We start from the raw sequence: 26,481 nt of genomic DNA, 5'->3' as shown, positions 1-26,481 counted from the left end.
CATCTCTCCCTACATTCTTAGGCAGAATCAGCTGATGCCAGCCATCATCCTGTCTTGGTACAGAATCCTGCACTTTGGATCTGCTGCTTCTCCAAACAGAGTTTCAAAGGGAAAGGCTTCTCTCTCCATTGTGGAGAAAGTAGAAATGGGTCAAGTTATGTAATACGAAGTAAATAAGGTTGAAGTTACATGACATGACTGAGTCAGCTCACCATTCTGACTTGGGTGGTCCTGCCTGACTCCTGGCCTTGCTGGTCCACACCCTGTCTTGCACCACATCAAACTGCTGGGTAAGCTGATCCATCTTGTTAAGCCTATAGAGAACTCTTCTCTTGAACTGACTCACCAAAGGGCTTGACAAACGTGATGCTAAGGAGCGTGCTGCTGGACAGAGCAGAACCACCCCTTTTGGTGGGCAGCAACTCAACACTGTGGCTTAAATGTAGCACAAGTGGAGAAAGCATTGCAGAAAGGCCCAAGAGGAGCACCGAAGGCAAACGGAAGGACATGGGAGCAAAAGCCTGTGTCTTCAGGAAGGATGGAAATGAAAGAAAAGGCATCATGAAGCCCTCAGGAGTAACAGAACACTGGATCCTGATGTACATCAGAGTGCTGCACAGGGAGTCACCGGCACTGTCCTGGCAGAAGGGGAGTCGGGGGTGCAGGGGAAGATGAAGCTCAACTGTACTGAGTCCATCGAGGTAGCAATGGCTCTGCAGGTTTTAGGCTCACGATGCTCATGTACATGCCTGTAGCCAGCTGTGGCAAAGGTGAGCTGTTCAGGACAGATGTGTTATCTTGATATTATAATTTAACAGAATGTGAGCTATAATATTTTATCCCCATTGTTCAAGAAAAGGGGGAGGACATCATTGTTCACTTGGAAAACAAACAAAAATGAAGCATGTCCCCATGCTTCTTGAGAAATCACCTCATCAAAAAAAATCTAAGCCCTAAGTCTTATTGAGGAATAACACCTAGTCAGTCTTATCAGGTCAAAAACACTTTCCTTCCTCTCTTAAATTACTGAGACAGGTTTCTCCTTTCATAGCAGCAGATGTTTTAAGCCTGCTATTTTCTTAGAATCTATCTTCCTGGCACAACTGCCTCAATAAGAAAAATAATTTAGAGATAACAGAAATTCTGCTAGCCAGCTGCAGAAAAATAAACTGTATCTTCACCCAAAATGTCCAGTCTTTTAACAAATACAACTTAATGGTTTCAGGAGCAGTTCTTGAATTCCTCTCTTGAGCTTTGGCTAACGGTTTCTAGGGCATCGGGAAAAAAACCATGAGACTGTGGCCCATTAAACAGCAGGATATATTGTAATGCTTGAGATGAGGCACTCTCAAGCTTCCCAAACCAAGGGGCACAGAGCAAACTGCCCACACCCCAGGGCATCCCTGTTCTCTTTTCCAAATGCAAGGCCAGGCACTGGCAGAAGACAGAACTACGTGCCTGGCAGCTGAAAGACGAGGAAAGAGAAAATATGATGTGCAATAAATCAGGTACGTGCAAAATAATCGTGGCAGGCCACACCATCTTAACACTGCTCGGCATTGTTTCCACCTTGATGATCTTTCAGCATGTCACGATGCTGAATCATGATGACACAGGGGCAGGAAGCACATATCAGATGGAAAGTGAAAAGGTCATGTTATGATTGCGGACCTACGGAGTGCTGGAGAGACTTTCTTTACATTGGAGTCCCTTGTTCATATGCTGGAAGACTTATCTGCATTGAAATCAAGAAAAACTTCCAGAGCAGTTCAGATAAACTTGACTTACATATAGATAAAATAGGATTTTTATTCTTTTTTTCCCCCAAAAACTGCTTATGGCTGTATCAGTGTATGGATTTCACAGAGTGCTTCAAAAATGTTCTTTAAAAGTAACTTTCTGTCCTTAACTAGACTTCAAGCACCCTGAGGGCCTGCTGGCTTGCTTAAGTTAGAGGCCAAAAATGTACGTAATTGTCAATCTTTAGCAAGACAGGGAGTTCTTTTCTAACCAAAGCCAGAAATACTCCCTCTGGAAAAACCTCACAAACAATGTGGAAAAAGCTTTTGAACTTTCCATGGTACAAAGTTTAAAATGGGGACAAAACTGGAATGAGTCAGTCTTGAGCATTTTCAAAGCTCTGCTGAATTTCCATAGCTTTACAGATACTGACATCTGGTAGCAGTATTTTCAGTTAAAAAAAAAAAAAAAAGACATTGTCTTGTACTTCCTTAGCATAATTCATTTTTCTTTAAATACGAATAAAATTATTAAAACAGTCCAATATTTTTGCCTGCATAAATCTCTCTGGATCAACCCCAACCATATTTTTTATGTAATAAAAAGAGGCTATGTTCCCAGAGAAGCAAATTTCAGACAGATTCAGGGACAGCAAAAACAATTTCAGTTTAAGAGCCCAGAGGAATCCTGCAATCTTAAATGCAATATTAAACATAAGTTTACACAAAATAACTGAGAATACTTCTCCTTATAATTTAGCCCAACACTTATAAGCTCAGGGTATAATGGAAGGTTTTTCCTTTAAACATTACACCATTATGATATCCAGTGATAAATAACTAAATTCTGTTACTTTAATTTCAGCAAAAACTTTTAGGGAAACTATACAATGGCATCAATAAGCACTAAGCAGGGTAAGAGATGGTTCAGGGTGCTGTGGATTATTTTCAGGGCTCTAAGCCAAATTCTCCATTGTCTCAAAGCTCTGTGCCACTTCATATTGTGACAGAATAGCCAGCTCTTGGCATATCAGAGAGCTGAAGCCTGGATCTTGAAAGCTGCTGAGACTCCTTTGGCTGTGCTGGCCACAATGACTTGAGAGGTCCATACGGTTGCAGAATGAAACCGAGTGTGCTCCTCTGTGAGCAGCAGCAGCACAGCCAGTCAATAACCCCACACCTTCCTGATCACCTCCGATGGGCGACCCCTCCTGCTCCGCTGGAACAGGGGGCAGGAGAGGTATTTGGGAGATGAGTAAACCACGCTAACCCTTTGAGCACCTCAGGAAAAGAGCATGCATTCAACAAAGGAATACTTGCATAGCCTTGTGGATGTACTCTGTACAGTTTGTCCTGATTAGAAAGGAAGTGAGTTTAACGGAGAATCCAACTCAGACAAACAGTTCTCTAGTTTTATTTGGAAAAGCTGCAAACCCGTTACAGTTCACTTGCTAGTATGAAAAGCAAGCTTGAAAAATGCCACTGTTGAGATCAGTGAATAATGGTTTAAGTGAAATAAGGGCAGTCAGGCTGAAGAACATGGCGGACTGGTCTGTGGGGGAAGAGAGCAAATGCTACAAGCTCCCAAGTTCTGAATTTTAACCATGACACTTGTGGACACACTTCTGTCTGGCTCACGCCTTACACTACAACCAGCCTTGGGAGCACGTGTAGCTTCCCAGTAGCCTTCTGGTAGCAGTGAAAAACAACCTGGAATCCCAGGGACTTTCTTCCTGTTCACAGCAAAACTATCTGAGGAAGATATTACTTCTTATTTAAACTTCATTTCTAAGCCAATTCTGTTCTGAGAATTCGACTTCTCTAATCTTGTTATTCTGCATTCCTCTCTCTTGTGGTGCTTCAAAGATTCTTTTTTGGTTGCTTATACAACCTTACCACTGCAGTACTCAAAATATATAAAGCATGGTATAAATACAGCTATTATTACTACTTAAAGAAAACAGAAAAGTTATTAACTGACCAACCTTTGTTTTTTATTTCTAATAAACATATCAGATCCATATCTAAATGGTGACAAAAACCTGTGACATTGCATTAAGTTTATCCCACAACATCCTCATCATGACTGGTATTACTTTAAGGACTTTTCATCTGCATTCTCTGCAAAGCAATGTCTCATCACTAGCACCAGTCAAGTTCTTTTTCAACACTCACTGACACAGACAAGATATTAGCTATCTCAGAAACGCAATGCTTAGGGAGCAAGTGAAGAGTAACCTGCAGGAAAGAAAGAAGTCCCTTCCCCCTCAATTTTGGCAACCATCATGTTGGTCATTTTGCTTTGTACACCATATGTTGCTTTTCGCTGTTCTTTGTCCTTATGCTGTCTTTTAAGGAACAAGCTCTTTGGTAATGAATAGAGTCTTTATATGCTTGGAAAACATTTCTAGCATGTTGTAGACACTATTGTAATATAAATACTCATTGTCTTCCAGAGTATCCTTACCACTACCACAACTCTTTTCTGCAGCTTTTTCACTGGACAACAACCTTCATTAAATTGTTTTGTGCTGCTGGTAAAGTGCTGTAATCATAAAATATGGCAAATGCTTCATATACCCGAAGATGGATTTTGCTGAACTTGTTGTTTCTGTTGATCACACTGGGGAACAGTATGTCAAGACAAACTGAAGTAGCTCAGTACATTAGCAAATGTTAAAACAAAACCCAAGACATTTAATTACATCCCAAAAGATGTGTGGGAGAGGGAAAGAACAAAAGACTTTTGAAGCCAAATTAGCCCATGAATTAATAACTATCATTAGGTTTTAGTCACACACCATATTCTTACCTTGGTCCTTTTATTATTTGTTTCATAGTTGGACTATTGAGTGTTGAGTCTGTGACTTTCGTTTCCCTTATGTTTGCTGAAGGAGTATGCAAAAAATGCAAAAGGTCTTTAACTCTTTAGTTTCTTTCTGGCAGAACATCATTGTTTGCATTTCTGAAGTTTTTGAAAATAAGAGTCTTGACTCCCTTCTCATTCTCATTTTGCCCAGTTTAACAATGCTGCAAGTCCATGGAATTCAGTTGCATTCATCTCAGTTTAAAGCAAGCTAGAGGAATGTCTAGCCTAGTATTGCTGACATACCTCATATTCCTTTAGTTAAAGAACAACTCTCATTAAACCTAGATTAAAAATTTGTGCCCTTTATGCTCTGGATTTAAAACGCCTTTTTAGACCACTTCCTTCTGCCTCCACTGCTGTATTTTCCTCCCTTTAAGAGCAATGAACAAAGAGATTACTAATCTGCAACTCTGTTTTTAGTTCCCAGCTTTTCCAGTTCATTTGGCTTTTTTTTTTTTTTTTAAATCAGCCTTGGATCTTGCTGATCACGTTGTTCACCTTGAAATCTCATCCTTTGGGCTTTCATGACCTTGTCCTCTCAGTATTCCTTTTGCCTTTCTAATAATTCACACTGTTTTGCTCTCTCATTTTCTGTGTACGTACCACAGGCATCTGTAGCCTTGGCACATTTTGTTTCTCCTTTTACATCCCTCACATAGCACATGCAGTGCCCAACATTCCTCCAACTCCCACTGCTATGTCAGTTAATTTTAAATCCAGTTCTATAGAGAAAAGAACCAAACCATTTTAATTGTGTACATAAAGCTACCTCACTATCATAAACTATATTGCAGTCTTAAGCCTCACAACAGCCTGTGAGGAACAAAAGTATTACTAATCCTTTTCTAGTGGCAAAGAGAAACTCATTTATCCAAAAATCACAGAAAAACCTGTGGCAGCATATGGTTTACCAACCAGAGGGATTCATTTCACCTTTCTACCTCCAGATCTGTATAATGGCTAATGTATCTGGTACTTCTTGGACTTCAGAAAGGATTTTCTTAACTTACAGGTACTGCACACCAACAGCAGGTGCTGCCCCTCACCAGCCCAGCCCCTGAACTGAATGCTTGCTGTCTTCTCACCAAATGGTCCACCGAGGGGGTGGGAAGGAGAACCCCCAGCACAAGAGGAGCCCTTGCTCTGCCTTACCATGAGGCTCTGAGGCACCGACCACCACGTTGGGCTGTGTAACAGGAAATTACAGAATACACTCCGCTTTCCTAGCATCTACTACAAGCAAGTAAGCAAGGCCATGGTTAAGCCAAATCAGTTGGAGCTTTCACATCAACTCAGAGAAGCCCAGATCCTCATGCGGCTTCTGACAGCTGCTGTGACTGCCTCAGGACCTTCGCCCCTCCACCAACACTGCTTTGCCAAAAGAGTTTCCTTTTTCCTGTCAGCGGCTTTGCCATGTTGATCACAGCACTAGGCCCAACTCCTCCTTTCAGAGGCCACATCCTATGCTCTTTCTTCTTGCATTCTGCTTTGTTTTTTTCTTAATGGGGCTAACTCCAGCCTTCCTTACCACATGGTTAGGTGGGACACAAGCCACACGTTATTTATGAAGGAGCCAGCACAAATCCAACTCTCCCAGCTATCTGGCGAGGACATTTTAGGGCCTACGGGAGTGACAAAACCTGGCCCTCCATTGCGGCTGGGTGCCGCAGCCGCCACGCTCCCTGTCACTCAGGGCCACAGTGCCAGGTGCCCATGTCAGCCCGGCTCCCCTCCTGCTCCTCGGGGTTCCCGCCTCACCTGCCACGGGCCTGCACGCCCTCCCTCAACCCGCAAGATGCAGCTCGCTGCCGCAGACAAGGACAGGGGCACCCACAGATCAGTCACCCACCGCCTGCCCAGGGTCGGACGGGGCGCCTCAGGCAGCCCAGATCAGTGACACCCCCCGAGCTGGATCTTCCCCATTCCCCGGCGGCCGCATTCCTCGGGAAGCCGCTTTCGCCCGGGCGCCCCATCGCCGCCACGGGGCCACGCCAGCCGAGCCTGCCCGGCGCTCGGCCCATCCGTGCGCCCGGCCCCGGCCCCGGCCCCGGCCCATCCGTGCGCCCGGCCCCGCGGCTGCGCCGGTGCGGTGCGGTGCGGCGCGGCCAATCGGCCCTTCCGCGCGCCGCGGCCTGCTCCGGCCCGGCCCCGCCCGCCTGGCGTCGCGGCCCCGCCCGCCTGACGCGCCGGCGGCGCTGGCGGGCTGGAAGTGGCGTACGTGCAAAGCGGGCCGGGAGAGTGGCGCCTCCTCCTCGCCCCGACACAGCGGCGGAGGCGCGGCGGGGAGAGGCGGCGGCTGCGCCGGCCCGCGCACTGGGCAGAGAGGCCGGCGGGGAGCGGAAGGCAGCCCCCCCACCGCGCCAGCCGGCTGCCCCCCGCCGCCGCTCTCCTCCTCGGCCGCGCCGCCGGCGGGGCGGCGATGAGGCAGCGCTAGCGGCATTAGCAGCGCAGGGAGGGCGGCGCGGGCCCCCGCGGCAGCTCCGCGCCCGGCCGCCCCGAAGGAGGCCGCAGGCCGGCGGAGGCGGAGGGCGGCGGGGGCCGCGGCGGAGCTGGGCGGCCATGATGCAGTGAGCGCTCCCTCCCCGCGCGGCCGGGCGGGGGCCCGTGTTAGCGCCGCTCCCGCCCGCCTCCTTACATAACCCCTCGGCAGCGGAGCGGGGCTGCGGCGGCACCACCAGCGCCATGGCGAATGACAGCGGCGGCGGAGCCGGCCAGGGCGGCGGTGAGAGCAGCGGCAGCGGCGGCAGTAGCGGTAGTAGTAGTAGCAGCAGCAGCAGCAGCGAACGGGATCGGCAGTACTGCGAGCTGTGCGGGAAGATGGAGAACCTGCTGCGGTGCGGGCGCTGCCGCAGCTCCTTCTACTGCAGCAAGGAGCACCAGCGCCAGGACTGGAAGAAGCACAAGCTCATCTGCCGCGGCGGAGGCACGGCGGCAGCGGCCGCAGCAGGGGGCGCTGCCGAGCCCCGCGGTGGGCACCCCCCGCAGACCCGCGCCCACAGCGCCGGGGCCGCGGCGGGAGGCGGCAGCCGGGCGGCGGGGGTGGCCGGGGCTACGGCGGCGAAGGGCGCAGCGCCACCGCCCCCGGAGGCCTCCGCCGAGGCCGCCCCGCTCACCAACAACCACGTCGCCGCCGCAGCCGCCGGCGGTAAGGCGGAGGCCCCAGCCGCGGCCCAGTCCCCGTCCCCCTCCGGGGAGGCGGTGCTGCTGTACCGGGACAAGTCGAACCTGTACCCGGGCGGCGTGCAGGCGGGGCCCGGCGGGGCCGCGCTGCGCCCCAACGGGCAGACGAAGTCGCTGGTGCCGCAGCGGCTAGCGCTGGAGTACATCGTGCCCTGCATGAACAAGCATGGCATCTGCGTGGTCGACGACTTCCTCGGCAAGGAGCTGGGCGGGCTGGTGGCCCAGGAGGTGCGAGCCCTCCACCACACCGGCCGCTTCACCGACGGGCAGCTCGTCAGCCAGAAGAGCGACTCCTCCAAGGACATCCGCGGCGACAAGATCACCTGGGTGGAGGGCAAGGAGCCGGGCTGCCAGACCATCCGGCTCCTCATGAACTGCATGGACGATCTCATCCGACACTGCAACGGCAAGCTGGGCAACTACAAGATCAACGGCAGGACGAAAGTGAGTGTGGGAGCCGGGACCCCCGGTAAACCGCTCCCTGCAGCCGGGGGGGCTTTGGGGCGGGAGTGGGGCGGCGGAGCCGGCATTTCCCCGGGCAGAGGCGGGTGTGCGTGCGGGTGTGCACGTCCGTGTCAGTGCGTGTGCCCGTGCGTCTGTCTGTGCGTGCGCTCGCTGCCGCCCCGCTCCCCGGAGCGGCCTCCGGCCCGGCGGTGCCGGGACCCTCAACCACGGGCCCGGGCCGGCTTGGCCGCAGCCTCGGCGACGGGTGGGTGTTGTCCGCTGTCAGCGCCCGGGCATTGCTCTCGACCGAGGAGGTGTGAAAGGGTTTGTTTGCCTCTTTGCTTTTCCAGAGCAATTATAAAAGATACATATATATATACAAAAAAACACGGCAATCTCATTTATAGTTCTGCATTTTGTTAAAACCTTGACCTGGAAGCTTACTGCTGGGCGATGAATATAGGAATGAGAGTTCTCTCGTGGTCTCCCGAAAAATGCTGAATGCAATATACTCATGGGCTCCTGAAAACGAGGCGTAGTGTGTGCTGGGCACCAGCTGTAATGCCTTCCTGAGAGGAGCAACAGCGCACACCTTACCTCGAGCAGCACTTGGCTGAGTAGTGTGAAAAATTCTGTGCATAACTTTTGCAGGCTCGCATGAATGGGCTGGGTTTTGGTAAGTCCTGGCTCAGAATGCGGCCTGCCAAGTACTGGGCTTAAAAACTGGGATAGGAGACTCACATTGGTGGGTGAGAGCTCTAGTGGCACTGTACATCTGTGGGTTACAGTGTGACCCACACTCTGCCAGTTGATGCTATAGTGGGCAGGGGAGTCACAGCCATGAGAGGAGCATGGTGGCTTTGGGGAGCATTTTTTTTTTTTTTTAATTATCATCAAGTCTCTCTTCTCCAAAAAACTTATTTTGAGATCAGAGAACTGAGACAAACTCTACCATTGCATTAGCCTAATTTGCAATTCCTTTCTAGGCCTTTAAATAAAATTCAGCTCTTGGTGAAGGACTAGCAATGAATATTCATCAGTATCTTTTCAATTTAAAAAAAAAGAGAGGAGAGGGAAGCCCTTCACAATTTGCTACCTCTGTTAAAACAGAAGGAAGCTAGTGAATTGGTAGGAACCATCCTGCCGTGGTGATTGCACTCTCACAGACAGACTCTTGTTGCTGCAGCTGCAGAATCTCAGCTGGTAGGAAGCGGGAGGAGGGGAGAACTGGAAGGCAAAAAACAGCCTTGGATTTGTTTGGGGCACGGGAAATTCAAACTCCTCTGATAAAGAAAAATGGGTGGGATTTTTTTTTTTATGTGGTTTTTGCTTACCTTTAGTTGAAACAGTACTGTGCTAAAACATTTTAGAGGGAATATGGTCTGGATTCCTACTAGATTCCTGCTAGCTTGGACTTTTTTAAGCCAACTTATCTTTCAGACAGTCCTAAATCTCTTTAAGTCCCCAGTACTTCAAATTTGCACTCTAAAAATATCTGTGGCTTTGCCAGGTTTCAGTTTTATGCAGTGAGGAGGAATACTGCTTCTGTTTTTATGTGCAGTGGTGTGCTTCTGTAAATAATATGTGCCAGGGCTTTAGAAAAAGACTTTTAGAACTGTAATTCTGAATCACATGTGTGGTTCCTGGACTACTGTATCTTATGCTTGTAACTTTTGCTAATTGTGAAAGATGGAAAAAAATCTTTTAATACTGCACATTTTTGTGGAGGAGCAGTAAAGCAATGCAGATTGTTTAGCCCTACTGGTTTTCAGTCGCTGCTGCAATTCCTCTGTATTTGGGGGATCAGAACAGGTAGAGGGATCAACAGAAAAGCATTAGTCTTCTTGCATTCCCTTGCTTATCTCCCCACAAAAGCCAGTGCTTGTAGTGCTGCAGGAAAGCTTCGTTCACTAAAATTTCAGCAAGAACAGAATGAAAACTGTCAGTCACTCTTACAGATTCACAGAATGAACAGAAGCAGTTGGTGAGAAGAGATGGATAAGCCAGTGGAAGACTTTGATCTGTTAAAACATGGGGTTTGTTGGTGTTTGGGAGTGGTGATTTGTAAAGTGAGTAGGGATAGGAGCGCACACTTCTCTCTACTTTTGTGTCTGTGGAGAACTGCAGCTTTCCTCTGTCGTTAATGTTACTAAGTTGAATTGAAGTGCCATGGTGGGGGCCATAGTCTCACAGTGGAAACTTCTATATGTTCCTTCAGGGCTCCTGGGTGTTTAGAGAGGAGTGGGAGAAAGATGTAAAATAAACTTGGAGGCATCTCTTGGTTATCTGAAGTCTTTTTTTCTTCACTTGCACATGGTTTTTCTGAGTCGAGGTTTGATTGTGTTGCTGTAGGAATCCTGGTATACTTTTTGTTCTTGCCAGCATAGGTGAGTTTGCAGTGGTCTGTAATAGCTACAGCAAGTTTGCTCTGGAGCTTTTCTGTTTAGTGCACTTTGTATGTTGACAGCTGCTTAGTTCATTTAGTCAAATGCGGTCCACTTTCAAATCTTGATGGGTATGTTGGATTTGCATTCACAGCAAAGACTTAAGAGGAATGATCCATGTCTATTATTTATTCTTACTGGTTTCATTTCAAGTAATAGGACCAAAATGCATGGAAATGGAGCACACATTGACCAACTGAGCTCTTACAGAATAATTTTATTACTCTCCTGTGTGTATGTTGCAATACTGTGGTTTGCATAGTTGGTATGTGGAGAACTTAGTGTACTGTTTTACCAAAGATGCTAAATAAACCAATTTGCACTGTCACTGGTGAGATTTGTAATTCCCCAGCATCAGAACCAGCAAAATAATTCCAGCCCTTGGGGGATCTCTCTGCCTGTCGTCTCACAATATGATGGGTTTTGCACAGTATTAAATGGTTGTGGTTTGGTATGGTACCTCATGCAATAGGGGACCTGCTACAGTTGGGCTGTGTTCATGAATGTCAGGGATGTAGCTGTGCTGAGGAGATCTGGGGTGGTGAAGTCTAGGAGTTTGTGTTTCCTCAAGAAGTCATTGACTGAGAAATCAAAGGTGTGGTGTTGTAGCTTTGAGAGAGAAGGTGATTTTATATTAACAGTTCTAAAGGTGTGTTGGTTTGGGTTTTTTAAGCCTATTTTTTTTTATTAGACCTTTACACAAAAAACAAGCAGAAAGCCCACCCCAAACCGCCTGCAGCCAGTTATTTAAAATATTGTTGTTGGATTCACTGCCGTGTCTTCTTAGAAAACCGGCTATGTTTTTGAATGTTGAGCAATGGTTGGCATTATGTCACAGGAGTCACAGAAGCTTTTATTGAATCTTTAACCTTTACCAGATCTAGTTCAAGCTCTGTAAACAAGCATATCCTATTAGAGGGAATGAATCATAAATAAACCTGTTACATAGTGTACTGAAATTCCTACACTCTTTCTATTACTGAGTCTTCAAAAACATTTTTGTTGATTAAATACGCCTTTAAAAATCTTAAGAGTTTTATTCTCTGTGCTCTAACTAGCATCTGGGTACTTTTATGGAAGTGAATGGATTATTGATTGAAGGTTTTAATGATGCTCTTGATCAAGGCTAATTGTTTTTGGTGTTGGGGGTAAATAGCTGTAGATAAAATGGAAGAGATGATACCTAGATTATCACTTCAAATTTAGTTAAGGTGGAACTTGTATACCTGTTGGTGTCGTCAACGTAGAATCTGCTATCGCTTCTACAAAGTGTCTAGAAGCAGTACATGAAAAGGGGAAAGGAAATGGGTCTTGAGAGATATATATAACTCTGCATCTGTTAGCCAGTAAAACTATCTATCAGGTTAAAAACTAAATTGTTTTAATGGAATCTGTTTTAAACTGATTGACATTCACCAGGACTGGTCTCTTAAGGTAAAGGACGTGAAAGAAAGTAAAATGCTAAGCGAGAAACCCAAGATTTTACATTTTTAAAGTCTCTGTTAGGGGTTTTCTCTGGACTAACTGGGCTACCTAAAATTGGTCTACTTAAACTGATGTGGTTCTGGTTAGACCTGATCATCAGTAGATTACTCTCCAGCCTGAAAGGTATCTATATAGCAGTAAATATAAACTAGCCAGCTACCTTTGAGGTGGATTGACAGTACAGCAGCAGGTATAAGAGAATGGCTAACTATTTACTCAGCTCAGAAGTCCTGACTTACCGCATTCCTTGCTTTTGTTCTTTTAGTCTTTTTACAGACTTTGCTTCCGTCTTTAGCAGTTGATGGCACATGCTTGCGTACAGGAGCTATAGCGTCTTTCTCTTACTTTTTGTTATTTTCTAGTTTTTTTTCTTCTTCCATCTCCTCCCAAAATATTATTTCTCTTTTTTCTTTCGTCTTATCAGTTGCCACACATGTAGATGCATGTATTTCTGTTTCCTGTCTTAGATAGCTGGTGGAGTTATAAACCTGCTCATTGAAGTCAGGGACTGAAACACTCCTGAATCTCACCCAGGTGAGAAGGCTTTTCCTCCATCCCCACACAGCAGCTGAAAAGGAGGCAAGGGAGGGGGCAGCTTTATGATTTTTCTGCTGGGTTTCTTTTTCCCCTATTGTGGACTCTACTGATCATGTACAATTTCATATAAATCCAAAGTTTGAATCTTTTACTGGTATTGGAAAAAATTTGGGAGATCCCAGTCATGGACTGGGTTCCTAATAGCTGTATAAATGGACGTCTCATCTATCAGCCATTTCTGCTTTGCTCCCATCACACCAGGTGCCACCCATCTCCTAACCCTATCCTGTGCCTCTTTCTGGTAGGAGATTGAACAGACAGTTTGACAGTCTCTGTTACATCCCTTTGGTTTTTGCTTCATTCCCACTCCTTTGTAACAGAAGAGACACAGTTCAAATTGCTCCATTTTAATGCTCTCCCATCTCTACCAGTAGGCCAGTGGCACCTGCTGCTTCTCAGCCACCTGTGGCTTAAAAATTTGCTCTGTTGGCACCACATTGTGCAAGCCTGCTTTTGTACTTTTTCATAGATTTGCTGAATTACACAATTGCTTGTTTCTTACTCTCTCTCTGCCTCTAATCTCAAAATAAATTGTTTAGCTGCTGCTTATAATTGCCTGGATGCTCATCAGTTATCAATATGATGCTGTGTGCTAAAGTATCCTGGAGTTTTCTGAAGACCTAGAGTGCTCTGGATTCAGACTGGTCCAACTATGCCCCATTAAATTAGCTTGTTTCAAAGTTAGTAATGCTCGTTTTGAGAATAATCCTCTAAGAGTGAGTGGATTTCTCGTGCTCTGCCGTTAGCTTTTCTGGAAACTGGAAGGAAGAGGCTCTCTGCTCTGGCCATTTATTTATGTAGCAGTTTTTCTACAAATGTGTTGGATTAATGTTGCCAACAAAAGAGGAATATAATTAAGGAGCAGTAGTCTGCTGATAGAGCTAAAGCTGTCAGCAGCCATGTAGCACTGAGAGCGGGTAGAGGGAGCATGCGAAGAGGGTAGGTCATTCTGAGTTTTGCAGCTGCTGTTTAAAATAATGTACAGGAGACCCAAACAAGATTTCTGGATGTTCTGTTATATCTTAATATGCAAAATACAACTGTGAGTGTGCATGCAGCAATAAGACGACAGATTAAAATAAGAGGTAGAGAATAAGGGCTTGGCAACCAAGCGGGTACTGGCAAGTGATGATGGTGTCAAAACACTGGTGGAGGGGAAATGAACATGGAGGTGGATGTGAGGTTCTGCTGCAGCTCAGGTGAGTCTTGTTCTCCTTGGAGGGGCCAAGAGATGAGGTGAGGGATATAGGATGAGGAATGTTGGTGATGCAGGGGATTTCCTCTCAATTTTTGCTTGTGCCATGCCCAGTTACAGAGATCCTTCTCTATCACCCAGTGTTTGGTTTTTTTCACTATCACACCTTGAATTATTTTTTGGTTGAAAACCTACTGATCTAATTGGTTCCTAATGGGTGACTGTGTGGGTTTGAATTTGTCACTGAGTTGTGAGAAGGCATGGCTAGGTCTTCTCACTTGAGTTGCTTGACCTTGATATAGAATATGACTGAAATCCTTACCAATTCTTTTCCTGACAGCAGCATTTCTGCTGGCAATGACATTTTCTTCTAGATGAGTATTCTGGTCAGTGAAGGATGGTATGGCGATTCATGGATACTCAGTGGCCCACAGTTCTTATATCCCTGTTGGGATAGAGCCCTGACACATGATGAATAGTTTCATTTGTTGTTCCTCACGTACAAGCATTTTGGGTCCCAAACAGAACAGGTGATCAAAAGGCTGTCTGTTTTCTCCAATGCAAATGATCTTTCACACAGAATCACAGATCGGGAAGCACAGCATCCAGTAAATACACTTGTTTATGGCTACTGAAAATGAAAATACGAACATTGCTGAGATTCTGGCAGGTTCTTCTACCAGAGAGAATTACAAAGATAGGCTAGTTTCTGAGGGCAGCTGTGTGGTGATTGTAACTTTGAAGCATGGTATGAATACAGCGTTTCTGAGAGTGGGAAGCACTGCATGTGGCTGCTGAGAACTTTTCCATGCCCCTGTGTCTTAGGCTGTAGTTAGTGAACACTTGGCTGGTGCTGTCAGAGAAGTAGTCACTCTTCTTTGCCAGCACAAGTATTTACATGGCCATCCTGTGAACTGGTTTGGGGAACCGATCCATCTGAAAAATAAACTGGCAAAAGAAGTGCTCCTGGTTCAGTGTTCGGATGTTTGTGCTGGCACAGAGGACTGGCAGATGGTGAGACTTACTTTCAGCAGCAATGCAAATTTATGCCAGCTTAATGTGTTTGCCAATCTGCAGCCTTAGTCTAACGCTTAGGGACTGATTATTCCAAAATTTGCTTGTGAAAGTTTGAGTACAGTTTATGAAATCTTGGATAGCTATGTATTTTTTTTCTTCCTTAACATATCTTTTCTTTGTTCTTCCATGTTCGGTGTGAGACTCCAATTCTTGCCATCAGAAATGCATTCTTCTGTCCTTCAGGGATCTTCCTTATGACAGTTTTACACAGAAGCTTTGCTAGTCTACGCACCGTGTGATCCCATGTAACATGCCCAAGGAAAACAGTATTTTCTCCAAATGAGGACTTTTTTTCTTTCATCTCTGCACCAGTCCAACCCTTCTCAAGCTTCAAAACCAACCTAATAGCTAGATTTCTTGTGTGTGTTTGCTGTTCCTGTCCATTATTCTAGAGTTTTATTAGCACCAAATATGTTACTGGTTTCTTGGTTTAAAGACAGAGCTGGCCTGGTGTCCTCTGTGCTGAATGCTGTGCTGCAGTTTGCTGCTGGCTGTCGCTGGTAAGGAAGGTCCCAGCTCAGCCGCATCCCCTTGTGCTGTGTTCCAACAGTTGTCCTGCTTCAGGGACTCTATCTGAAATGGGCAATTTAAGTACTATTTCATTTTTCTTCTCCTTTCTCTGTTTCCTGGTGCATTAGGACAGCCCTGTGAAATTCTGGGTTGGTTTGTGCGTGTGTGTTTGTTTTTTCCAGTTGACTGTGCAACTGCAGTTCGTTTTTGAATTGTTGCTGTTCTTGAGATTAGGAACCCATAACCTTGTGGTTTGTGCACGTCAGTGATTTCAGTGTGCTGTGGGTAATTAATTTCATTTTTCCTGTCGGTGGTATCAGTGATTTTTCTGTCTGTGTTGTTGCTTTGATGTGCTATGCTGTCTTGCCTGTGCAGGATGGGCTTGATTCAATACCGCCCAAAAATCAAGATGATCCTCTTCATAACTGTACAGCTCAAGAGGAAGAGCTGTCTTCCCCTTGCCAGTGGCCTCTTGGACTGAAATTCCTTGGAAGTGATGTCCTGCCAAGTCATAGGACTGTCTGAACAGCATTCTCAAATCTCTGGGTTATTTGTATCAGTAACCTTGACTGAGTGTTTGAGAGATGTTTTCCCTTTTACTTGGTGATGCTTAACTTCTGAATAGGTTGCTAGCTATTTTCTGCAAGTAAATGAACAGCGTATTGTTCTGGTTTGTGATGTTTACCTGCTTTCATGATGTTTGTAATTCAGTTGTGGTGTTTAGACTGTCCTTGTTAGTATCTGACAGCTTTTGGCTTTAACAGGCTAGGTTGCTATTGAAAGTCTGCAAAATGCTGTCTTACAGTTCCATGTCCTGCGCTGAGTGCTAGTATGTATGTATGTATCTGTGGTATGTACATCATATACTTGTAGCTAGTAAGCTACATATAACCTGGTAGTTTAAATTAAGGCTTTCTGCCACAGCCAAAAGGAAACTTGTTTTATAGAAGGGAAACAGATACTCTGTATAGAGCAAAATTTTCTTCTTGCCCATCCAGAAACTAAATTGATTTTCTTTAGGCTCCTTGGAGAGCTCTTGTACAAAGATAGCACTTTCTTTAGTTCAAAATGAAGTTTGGGACTGTTGTGAGTGGGTTGCTTAGTTAATTCTTCAATGGGACACTTGTGGGGCTCCCCGTCTCTTGTGCTACTGTATTTTTTTACTCGACACTGTTGGAGTGGTGATGGGCAGTACAAGGACTGCGCAGGTGTTTTTTGAAATAAACTTACTCAAAATATATCAATACAAGATCTTTAATCATTGCTACATTTTTTACACTACACTAAGGAAATAATATTTTGAAAACAGTATTTTCATTGAGCAGGGCAGTAAAATTATTTGAATCTACAGCTACTACTGAAGGGAATAATTGTTATTTATTGACACCCTTTTTGTCTTCCATGTTTGTGACTTGCTACTGAGACCCCATCAAAAGTAGGACTAATGCTGGGCTTTGTTGCCTTTTGAAAAAGTCGTTTGGTACTCCTTAAATCCTTGTAAACTTCTTTCAGTTTCTGAAGATTGTTAATGAACGATAGGCGATCAAGCATATTTTCAGTGCAGGCTTTTGTTAGAATTAGCGAGTAAGCAGCGGTCATAAGCTTCAGGTTGAAAGCAAATTCACTTGCTGTTCCAGGGCAGTGTCTCTCAAAACCAGAGCAATGCTTTTATGCACATAGCAGCTGCGTACACTTGAAGACTTGTTCTTTGGTATTTAACTTAGAACTACTTGAGTATTTTTGTTAACATGCAATGTTATAAATAGGAACGGGGTAGTAATGTGCATGCCTGCACGTCTGTGTGGACATTGAGTGTGAAGGTGGGGTGGTTGTGTGTATGTTGCATGCATAGTGCTCTAATGAAGAGATGTAAGGTAGTTAATGGGGCCTAACGTAAAAGACTGTTTTATATCCAAGGATTAATATTATACATTCATTAGGGTCAGACCAGCTCAGAGCACATAGTTTTACCATAAAGGCATGGACAGCTTTGAGGAGATGCTGCTCATGCTGCTGAGCAGCGACCAGAGCCTGGGACTGCCTTGCCTTGTTTCAACAAAAACAGGAATTTTTTTGCAAGTGATACAAGGTGAACACAGTGAAGGAGTTCAGGAAGCTGCTCGCCTTTTGATCCTGACAGGATGGAGGAATTGTTGCGTTGGTTGTCAGACGACTAAGAAGTCTTAAAATGCAGTAAACTGGCTGAAGGCTTGAGGGGTTTGTAAGTATTTGCTTGGTTTGTGTGGTGTTTTATTTTTTTTCTCTATATGTAAAGATATTTTAAACCTATTTACAGGAGGAGTTTATATTGTCAATTCACACCGCACTGTTGATAGCTCAAAATTCCTGGTGAAGTGGTGGAGGCTGTAGGCTTCTCTGCTGGGCATGCTCTTGCTGTGGCTTTCTGACCTTCTGGTGTGCCAAGGTCTGTTATCTTCCTGCTTGCGTAGTTTGGAAGGCTGCAGCTATGTTGTTAGAACAGTCCTGATATTACTAGTCAAATGAAACCAAGAAGTTACGAAGGCAGACTAGCCTGACTGTTGTGATAATGTGGAACTTAAATTGCTATATCTCAAAAATTTGGTCTATACTAGTTTTGAGGCAGAAATCCTTATATGTTTAAGTTTTCTGCACTGTGTAAAAGACCAGGCATGCACATGTGGAATGCTTCCAAAGCAGTTTATAGTTGGTTAATAGCAAGTCTCTTATTGCCACTCTTTGTCCTGTTGCAGCATCTGTTCCAGCAGGTAACCCTCACCATAGATGCCAAGCTCTGCAAACAGCTTCTGCTGTATTGAGCAGCGTGTGGTCTCTGCTCAGCTGCAGCATCAGGCCTGTCCAGTTACAGTGGTTTCTGTGTTGTTGTTTGGGCAGCTGGCACACAGCCTTCTGCTGTGAGAAAGGAAACTGTGGCCAGCCGATAAGGGCATCTTGAACTGACTTCGTTTCAGCTGGCATATTATATGATGCCCAGTGAAATAGATGCTGCTGATTGTATCTCTTTGTGGCTTATTTGTGTCTCCTTTGGGCTCTATATGATAGAGCATCAGTCAGTAGCACTCTTCTTCACAATAGTGGATTCACTTTTTCAGGTCATACAGGGAGAGGCTGAGAGAGCTGGGGCTGTTTATACTGGAGAGAAGCAGCTTTGGGCAGTCTGTGCAGGTATCTGATATGGGGAATGAAGAAGGAGGAGCCAGGCTCTTCTCAGTGGTGCCCAGTAATGAGGCAATGGACACACACCAAAATGTAAGAAATTCCATTTGAATGTAAGAAATGCTTTTTCCACTGTGAGGGTGATCAGAGAGCGGTTGCCAGAGAGGTTGTGGAGTCTCCATCCTTGGAGATATTCAAGCCCAACTGCTGGTCACCCAGCCTGCTGTGGGTGACCTGGTTATGAGCAAGTGGCTGGACCAGGTGATTTCCCTCTCTCCATCTGCCTGCCAACCTCAGCCTTCCTGTGGAAAACAAATACTGCATTTTTGGAGTGTAGGAGGTACAAAACAAGCCAATTTTTGAAGTCTCTCAAAATAGATTTTTTTCCAGCAGTGATGTAGTCGGTAGTAGGTCCTGCTTATTGAACTTCTGAGTGAAGTGACCAGAAGTCTGTGTTCCTATTATCGGTGATTTGTTTCTTAAAGGAACATTGTGGTGAGATACGTAAGTAGTGTAAAAGTCTAAAATACTTCTGGCTTGGATCCCTTTGGTGGATTTAAGTGGCCACTTATACATTTGGTCATCCAGGTGTTCACTTGTACTAAAATTTGTGCTGCTGCCTCTTCACTGTTTTCTCCCATGTTGCCTGTTTTACAGTTCATTTATGTTTAATGCCTATTATGCAGTTTTGTCCTGGCATAGCTTGCTGATTTAAAGCATGTGTATGCTTCACAAGGCTGATTTAACCAAAAGCTTAGGGAAGTTAAAGTCAACTCTTTATTGATAAGGGAGTTTCTACTTTCTCTCCAAAATTATTTTACAGTTCATATGATTTTGGGACCTCTCCTATAGTGAGAAGGCATAGTACACCAGGGATAGCCATCTTTTCTTTGCTAGAGAGACAGGTGAAACATGCTGTTCCAAAGCCACAGACTACCGAAAAGTGCTTTACTTTAATATTTTCTGTATTTTTACTTTATGCAACGAATTTGTAACAACCATCTCGACAAAAATATTTGTGGTATGTTTTAGTTTTATTTTAATTAAGAAAAATGCCACCTGCGTGACATTCAAAACAGTTATGGAGAAGTATGAGAAAGGAACCTTTGAACAAGTAAGAGACAGGCTCATATATTTTGTCAGGCTGTTGTATAAATCAAAAACTGGCAGCTCTCAAATTACAGTCCTCACCCCCTGTTTAACTCCTAGTTGTTCTTCTTCCATCTGTATTTCCCACATGTGCTTGCTTCTCCTGCCCACTTTCCTCCTGCCTGTGCTTCCCTGGAGACCTCGATCTGGAGAGGTGGGTTCCTTTGCTCTTGGGAGAGGGAGCAGGCACCGAGTGAGATGGGCTGCCCCTGGCCGGGGTGCAGGAGACTGGGTTTGCCTGGGTTGCTACTCTCTGCCAGGTATTCAGCAGTTGCAGGCACCCTGTCAATGGACAATCAATCCTCTGCAAGGACTGTGTTTGAAAGATAAGAGCCGCATGCTTCTCGGGAGATGCCAGTTTGAGCATCCATGCCCTGTATCTAGTCACAAATTGAAGCCAGATGGAGTTGTGCTCATCTGAAGTGACCTTCTGCATGAACTAGATGCTAGACCATCCCTGAATTGTAGGTTAAAGGTGTGTGGTTTTGAAAAGTATCCAGTCTTACTGTAAAAAGAAATTTAAGAATGCAGTGGAACAAAGTATAAACCATCTGTTGTTACTGTTCAAATGCTGATGACCCACTCTGCTCAAGACTTATCAAGTTTTTGTACACTGGCTAATTAGATTTAGATTCTGGCAAGTTGCCTTCTCATATTTGCTAGATGAGAGTTCTTCCTTATCAGATGTCTCCATTCCACAAAAGTATTTGTCATCTATGTTCATACTGTTACGTATTTGTTGTAAAATAATCAATAATTGGTGTGTGTATGAAGCTTCAAAATGAGTATAAACTGATGCTGTTATATACCATCCACCTGCTGGCAATTCAGGAACTCTAAGCCAGAGGTTGCATCTGGACCACTGCTCATAATACACACAGGTGGATGGACATATTTGCCATTAATTTGTGTAATCTTGTTTTAAAAGCCATTTGTACTTTTGACTTCTGCAGTATCGTGTAACAAGTCCCACACTTTGATTAGATGCGAAAGGAACTTCCTTTTGTTTAAAACCTTCTGCATGGTGATTTCAGTGTCTTCTAGATTCTCTATTGTGAATACTTGTTTCCCACTAGTTTTACTTCTAGTGGCTTTAAAAGACTAGCATTTGCTTCTATGTATTTTTTTTTAGCTGATACTCTTTCTTAAACAGAAGAATTGTATTCGGATGAGTGCTGTGCCAGGTTTCTGGTCATTCTTGGTGCCCTTCTGTGCAGCTTCTCTGATTCTGCTAATCTCTCTTCCAGGTAAGGCAACCAGAATTATAGTATTTAATGAACAAGTACATAATGAATTTGTATGCTGGCACAGTGATCTATTCCGTGTCAGCTTTCCCTGTCTGATGCTTTATGACACTTTAGTTGCCTCTTCTGCTGCGCTGAGATGATATTATTAGGAGAACAGCCTGTATTTAATTCAGTGTTTCTCTAAAATAATGCTATCCAGTTTAGAAGACATCACTGTGTATAATGAGGCTTTTTTTTTTTTCCCCAGAGGGTATTCCTTTGCACTTACTCTTTCCTGAATTTCACTTGCCATTTTATTGTCCAAGCACTTGGTATCATTTTACTCTTGTGCGCACCTTCTGCAGTCAGGGCTAGGATGGCTTATGCAGCATATTTCAGTATTGCATGGGAGCACACTCACTCTGCAGCTCACCCCCTTTTCCCAGGTCACGTATGAAAAGTACAGGGGGTCCTCCTGATAACTCCTCATTTTTCATTGAAAGGAGCTTAGTTTGCTGTAGTGAAATTCCTGTTGCAATTTCCTATTGTGTTGCTCTTGGCCTGTTCCAGTACTTTGGAATACCTTGGATGTAAGATCGATGCTTAAAATGCTTTATACTTAAAAGTTCCTAATTTTTGCATAAAAATTAATGCCTACAGTAAATATTTATTAAATCTCCATTATAGCTTGGAGAAAATGACATGTGGTGGCTCCTCAAGGCCTCCTAACACCTGGCACAGACTCAAGAACAACACAGGAGTTTCTAGGCTGGAGTCCTGATTTTGTCATTTTCCTTAGTGAAAATAGAAAATGGGAGTGGCCTTTCTCATGAGCCAAAGGCTACACCACAATTACATTGTAATCTATATAGTTAATAAGAGAAACATATTATTTTTATCTATTTAGTCCTATAACTTTATGAAGAGCCTTGTAAACATGAAAAATAATATTCCTCTGCAGGACAAGAAATGTAGATGAAGATACTGTCAACTAGCTTTATTCTCAGTTTAGTCTTTTCACATAGCAACATGAGTGTTGCAGAGGCAGTGTTTCTGACTTGCACTGTGCATTTTTCTACACTTGCATCCTACTACTTTGAAGTTACACACCCACTGAAGGACAAAGCTTGTAACAAATGATCCTTCCTCACCATTGAGGCTTCAGCTTCTACAGTTCAACTAGTAATAGCTCCATAGCAAACCCCAGAGAAAAACTGCCTTTGAATGAGTGAAAATTCCAAACAACTTCTTTTTTCTTCCCCCCACCCCCCCCCCCAGTTTGAATACAGCTTTCTGGAGAGAGCAATGGTATTCTTCAGGGACTCAGTGGGGAACAGAATTTGCCAAGGATGGGAAAATGGAGTCCCTTTGAGATTTCTCCCTTTGAAAAATCTGTTATGCTTTTGTTTATCATCTGTCCTTCATTTGCAAGGAAGGGTTATCTTGGCTTGGGAACCCTTAATTAAGGTTGCCTTTACAGAGGAAGTAAATTCTTGTTTTCTGGAGTAATTTTCAGTCATCTTGCTGGTAGCTGCATAGCATTGCTTGTATTGATCCTAGGAATAAAATATATTGCAGTCTTTTTTCTGCCACTTCAGAGTTTGTGTGTGCCAAGCTGAGGGACCAGCCGATGCACTTGAGGACAGAGGTGCCATTCAGAGAGATACAGATGGGCTGGAGGGAGGTAGCTTTTTGCAAGGCTGCTCCGTGTGAACATTTTATCTGGGAGACAGATTATGTGAAGAGCCCTCTGCACATAGTGGGTGGATGTGAGTATGATAGTACTGTGCTGTGCATGGAGTGGTGGCTTTTTTCTTATTTTCAGTTGCAATTTTGTGTGCTAAGAGTAAGTTATGACGTCCGAGATGTTTTGTAGTGCGGTTGATTAAGGGACTGGAGGACACAGAAGAGCAATTATAGCTGAGGCCTGATGGGATATTTCAGTCATTAGTGCTTTTAGCTTGATTTCATGGGGTTAGTAGCAGGGCAGTCGCAATTAAAACCCGTGCTGTGGAACTTGCTCCCTTCATTATCACAACACATAATTGGCAAGTGCCTGTTCTGTCCATGGGTCCTTACAGACTCCTCCTCTTCCTCCTCCTTCCCTTCAACCTTTCTCTGACTTCAAAATCGGTTTTCTTCTTCTTTGGTTGCACATCTCAGATCTGGTGAAGACTTAGGAGAAAAAGTGAGTTCTGGGTTCTGTAGTATCATTAGTGTATCATCATTGTATTATGTGTAATGACACAGATAATACAAGTTAGTAAATCAGCTGGCTGCCCACAGTTGATTTCCTGAAATGCTGTCTCCTATTCAGAAACTACTAGCCACTGTTCATATACAGTAATAGGTACATGTTTTAGAAGATCCATTTTTTACCTTCAGTAATGATGTAGAAATATAATTTTAAAGTATCGCTGAAAAAATACACTTCTGCCAACCCTGAAATCTAAAGTGATTGCCTGCAGACTTGAAGAGGAAGTTGATTTCTTGTACAGAAAACTGGAATCCAGTATTTTGCAAAATTTGTTGCTGTTCCACTTGTTCTGTAGTTCTCATGGTACTCAGCATTATTTTTCCTTTACAGTAATACAAACTGCTGCCAGTGCTGCTGTTCCTTTTGGTGCCTCCTTCTTTTTCTTCACCTTCCTTTCGTTTCACTGTATATCATCTATCCATTAGTAATTTTCACTGCTGTTGTTTAAGATGATGATTTTATGTCCTTGGGTTATTTCAGGGTGTTTGCAGACTGAGGCAAATTGTTTTTCATCAATTATGTTTTCGCATGTATTTTTTTATTTTATCTTTATGGGATTTTGGCCATAACTTAAAGCTGGGAACAAGCTTTGAAAAATAAAACTTACGCTCTGCAGATCTTGCATGTAAGTTGCACCTAAGTATGTCCTGTGGAACAGTCCTTGTGATCTGACATGACACCTCTGATCTAGGCTCCTATTGCTAATGCCTGCAATCTCTACCCAGTGGGTATGGTAGATTGTAAAACCTCTAGCTGTCCTTTTGTTTACCAGAAAAGTTCCTGCTGATTTGATTTTTAGGGACATACAGAAAAACCTTTCTACAGAAACATGAGAGAGTGAGGTGTGCGTGTCCTGTCTTGAAATCCATCGTGTCTGGGGGCGGGTGTGGAGCAGTATACTTTCTTTTTTACTAAACGCGGTGCTTTTAAGAAGGTTTAAGAGTATGCATGCTAACCCAGCCAGTGTTAGGATTTCTTACTTCCTGTGTGAGGATTTGGGGAGAGAGGTCCTGGTTCTGTTCTCTTCTGAGTGCCTTGAAAGAGGAAAAAGAAATCTCAGTGACAAATTGTTTCAGAGAGGCTTTCTTCTTGCTCCTGTCAGGTTTTGTACACTATGGCTTTTCTGCTTATGTCATCACTTTATGTGGAGTTTGGGTTCTGCCACCTTCTGATTTTTAGAGTGGGAAAGTTGGATTCTGAGATTAGCATCCTATTTCTAGCCACAACATTTGTGAAGTTACAGGCAGTCATAGCAATGTTGATTGACAGGACCTTCGACAGATACCATCAACAGGTTTTTCTTTAGTTGTTGTTCATGGAAAAGAGCTGATCTGTGGAGAAGCCTACATGCCTTTTAGGAAGGGTCAATAATTTGATGAATATATGAAATATAATTTTTGTTATTGAAGCAGAGGTAAGGAGGAAAGTAGGTAACGTTTTGCCTGGATTAGTTGCTTTCATAGCAGTTTCCTAATGCCAAGTATAAATGCACTTGAAACAAACCAGATGGGTTACTTTTAATCAATTGATAGGTAATGGAGCGTGTTTTTTCCCAAGACATGAGGGTGATTTGTTTTTTCCATCATACTGGTCTCTTGGAGCATGAGTGGTTGGGACCAATGGAGAGAGTGGGAGAAGACCTGTTGGAGCAGCACTAGGGAGTTAGTTCTGCTATATGTAGGAGGTCCTAACCTAAAGATGAGCTAGTTGCTGCCATGAGCATAAATTTGTTGCAGAGTCAGTTGAGTTGCTGTTTAAGAAGACTGTGGGGCTTTTGCATCAGCTGGGTGAGGACGGGCAGTTTCCTGAGGTGTTTCTCGCTGCCTGGAATCAGTATTGGGTACATCCAGATCTTTCTTGTGCTCACAAGGCCACGTACTTCTAGAGCAAATACATTGCATTCCTGAGCCGCCCTCCTCTGGGAGTTTCACCAAGCTGACACAGCAGAATGTGTCCTTAACCTGAAATACGTGGCTGGCTCTGCTGGGACATACACGGACAGAGGTTTGGGGTTTGGAGTCACGTTTTCTGAGTCTCATGCCAGCGTCAGCAGTCTTGCTCCTGGTGTTTATGGCCAGCCTTTAGCTCTGCGTGGCCACAGCTCTTCCTCAAGGCTTTCCCCAAGCGCTGGTGGGAGCCAGTGGATTTGTGCAATGCCTGCTTACATTGGAACTGGATGCACTGGGTGATCTGGTTAAAACCAAAAAAACCCTAAGCGTTGTTTATACCAGCTGGGAGAGAGGCCCTATTGCAGTGCAATGGTGAGGTTATAAAGAAGGGCTTGGACGGAGACAGTTTATATGTGAAAGCCCTCAAAAAGCAGTATGGGCACAGTCAGCATTTTTTTAAATTTAAATTGTAGGTGACTTGAAAGTGTATTACAGGCTGTTTGTTGCTATTTGGCTTTAAACCTTAGTCAGACTTCTGTGCAGTATTAATATAAATTAAAGCAGCGCTTCGTCTATTAGCATTTCAGTGCCTAGTTATTAGTATTTTTAATTTATAAATAATTTCAAAGAATTGTCTGGACTCTTAATAGTAGAAGTGAATGCTATAGTGTATGGTGTCAAGTGTGGAATGCTGTGGGCATGCTGAATCATGTTTGCCTGCTTGCAAATACCATTAAAAACTCTTTTAAAAATAATTTTCCTCAGTGTGCTGTTTATGGTAGTAAATCCTTCTGTGGTTAAAAATCTAGAGGTAGTAGCTGAGACCTTAACTTGGACACTTGAGTAAATGTTCATCTAGATGCAGTAAGCTTAAAATACTTAAAAACACAAGTACTTAAGGTATCTGGCTAACCAGAGTACTAAACATGCAATCCTATTACCATGCAGTTTCACAACATTCTTATATAAAAAAAAATCTTTCCTGCCAACTAAATTTCAGTTATGTGGTTATTTTTTGCCTTAAAACTGAAACAAAATTGTAGTTTTTAAGTAAGTAATGAAATAACTAAAATCATCCTTTTGTCTATCTATCTATATATATATTTCCTAGTATTTAGCAAAACTATCACGCACTGCTTCTTATCTTCTATAGGGAAGAAGGTCCAGGCTTCTCAAGTATGTGTAGTTTTGTGGGGAGAATGGTAGTGGTGATGGATGGTATTCTTTAAATGGCAAATCTCTCAGCCATTACTTTCACAGATAC

The 26,481-nt window shown here is 44.0% G+C and overlaps 2 protein-coding genes across 10 annotated transcripts in view; one reads left to right on the top strand and one right to left on the bottom strand.

Annotated features, from left to right (window-relative positions):
• Positions 1-3,963: 3,963 nt before the first annotated feature.
• On the bottom strand, positions 3,964-6,640 carry LOC308039220 (uncharacterized protein). Its single transcript, XM_080342347.1, has 3 exons — positions 6,458-6,640; positions 4,552-4,627; positions 3,964-4,362 (listed from the first exon to the last, which is right to left on the bottom strand). The coding sequence occupies exons 1-3, from the start codon at positions 6,627-6,629 to the stop codon at positions 4,236-4,238; spliced, it is 375 nt and encodes a 124-aa protein (XP_080198473.1). The 5' UTR covers positions 6,630-6,640; the 3' UTR covers positions 3,964-4,235.
• Positions 6,641-6,807: 167 nt separating this feature from the next.
• Positions 6,808-26,481, top strand: part of EGLN1 (egl-9 family hypoxia inducible factor 1) — a 36,903-nt gene continuing 17,229 nt past the window's right edge. For 7 of the 9 annotated variants that reach the window (XR_013921992.1, XR_013921993.1, XR_013921994.1 and 4 more), the window contains exon 1: positions 6,809-8,232. Coding sequence is in view for 3 of the 9 variants with exons in the window: in XM_080342151.1 (XP_080198277.1) it covers positions 7,291-8,232 (942 nt within the window). In the remaining 6 variants the exon portion in view is untranslated. Of the gene's footprint in view, positions 8,233-26,481 lie in introns of all 9 variants that reach the window. The other 2 variants (XM_080342150.1, XM_080342152.1) reach the window with 1 other exon arrangement.

Source organism: Nesoenas mayeri (genome assembly GCF_963082525.1).
Source record: "Nesoenas mayeri genome assembly, chromosome: 3".
In the NCBI taxonomy this organism is placed as follows: domain Eukaryota; kingdom Metazoa; phylum Chordata; class Aves; order Columbiformes; family Columbidae; genus Nesoenas; species Nesoenas mayeri.
Note: the sequence above shows the minus strand (reverse complement) of the source record. Positions and strands in the feature narration are given on the sequence as shown.

Coding starts and splice junctions, on each gene's coding strand:
- LOC308039220 (XM_080342347.1), bottom strand. CDS start 6,629: ATGGGCCGAGCGCCGGGCAGGCTCGGCTGGCGTGGCCCCGTGGCGGCG. Junction 4,628..6,457: donor CGTCCGACCCTGGGCAGGCG/GTGGGTGACTGA, acceptor ATACTCCTTCAG/CAAACATAAGGGAAACGAAA. Junction 4,363..4,551: donor CAAATAATAAAAGGACCAAG/GTAAGAATATGG, acceptor ACTGTTCCCCAG/TGTGATCAACAGAAACAACA.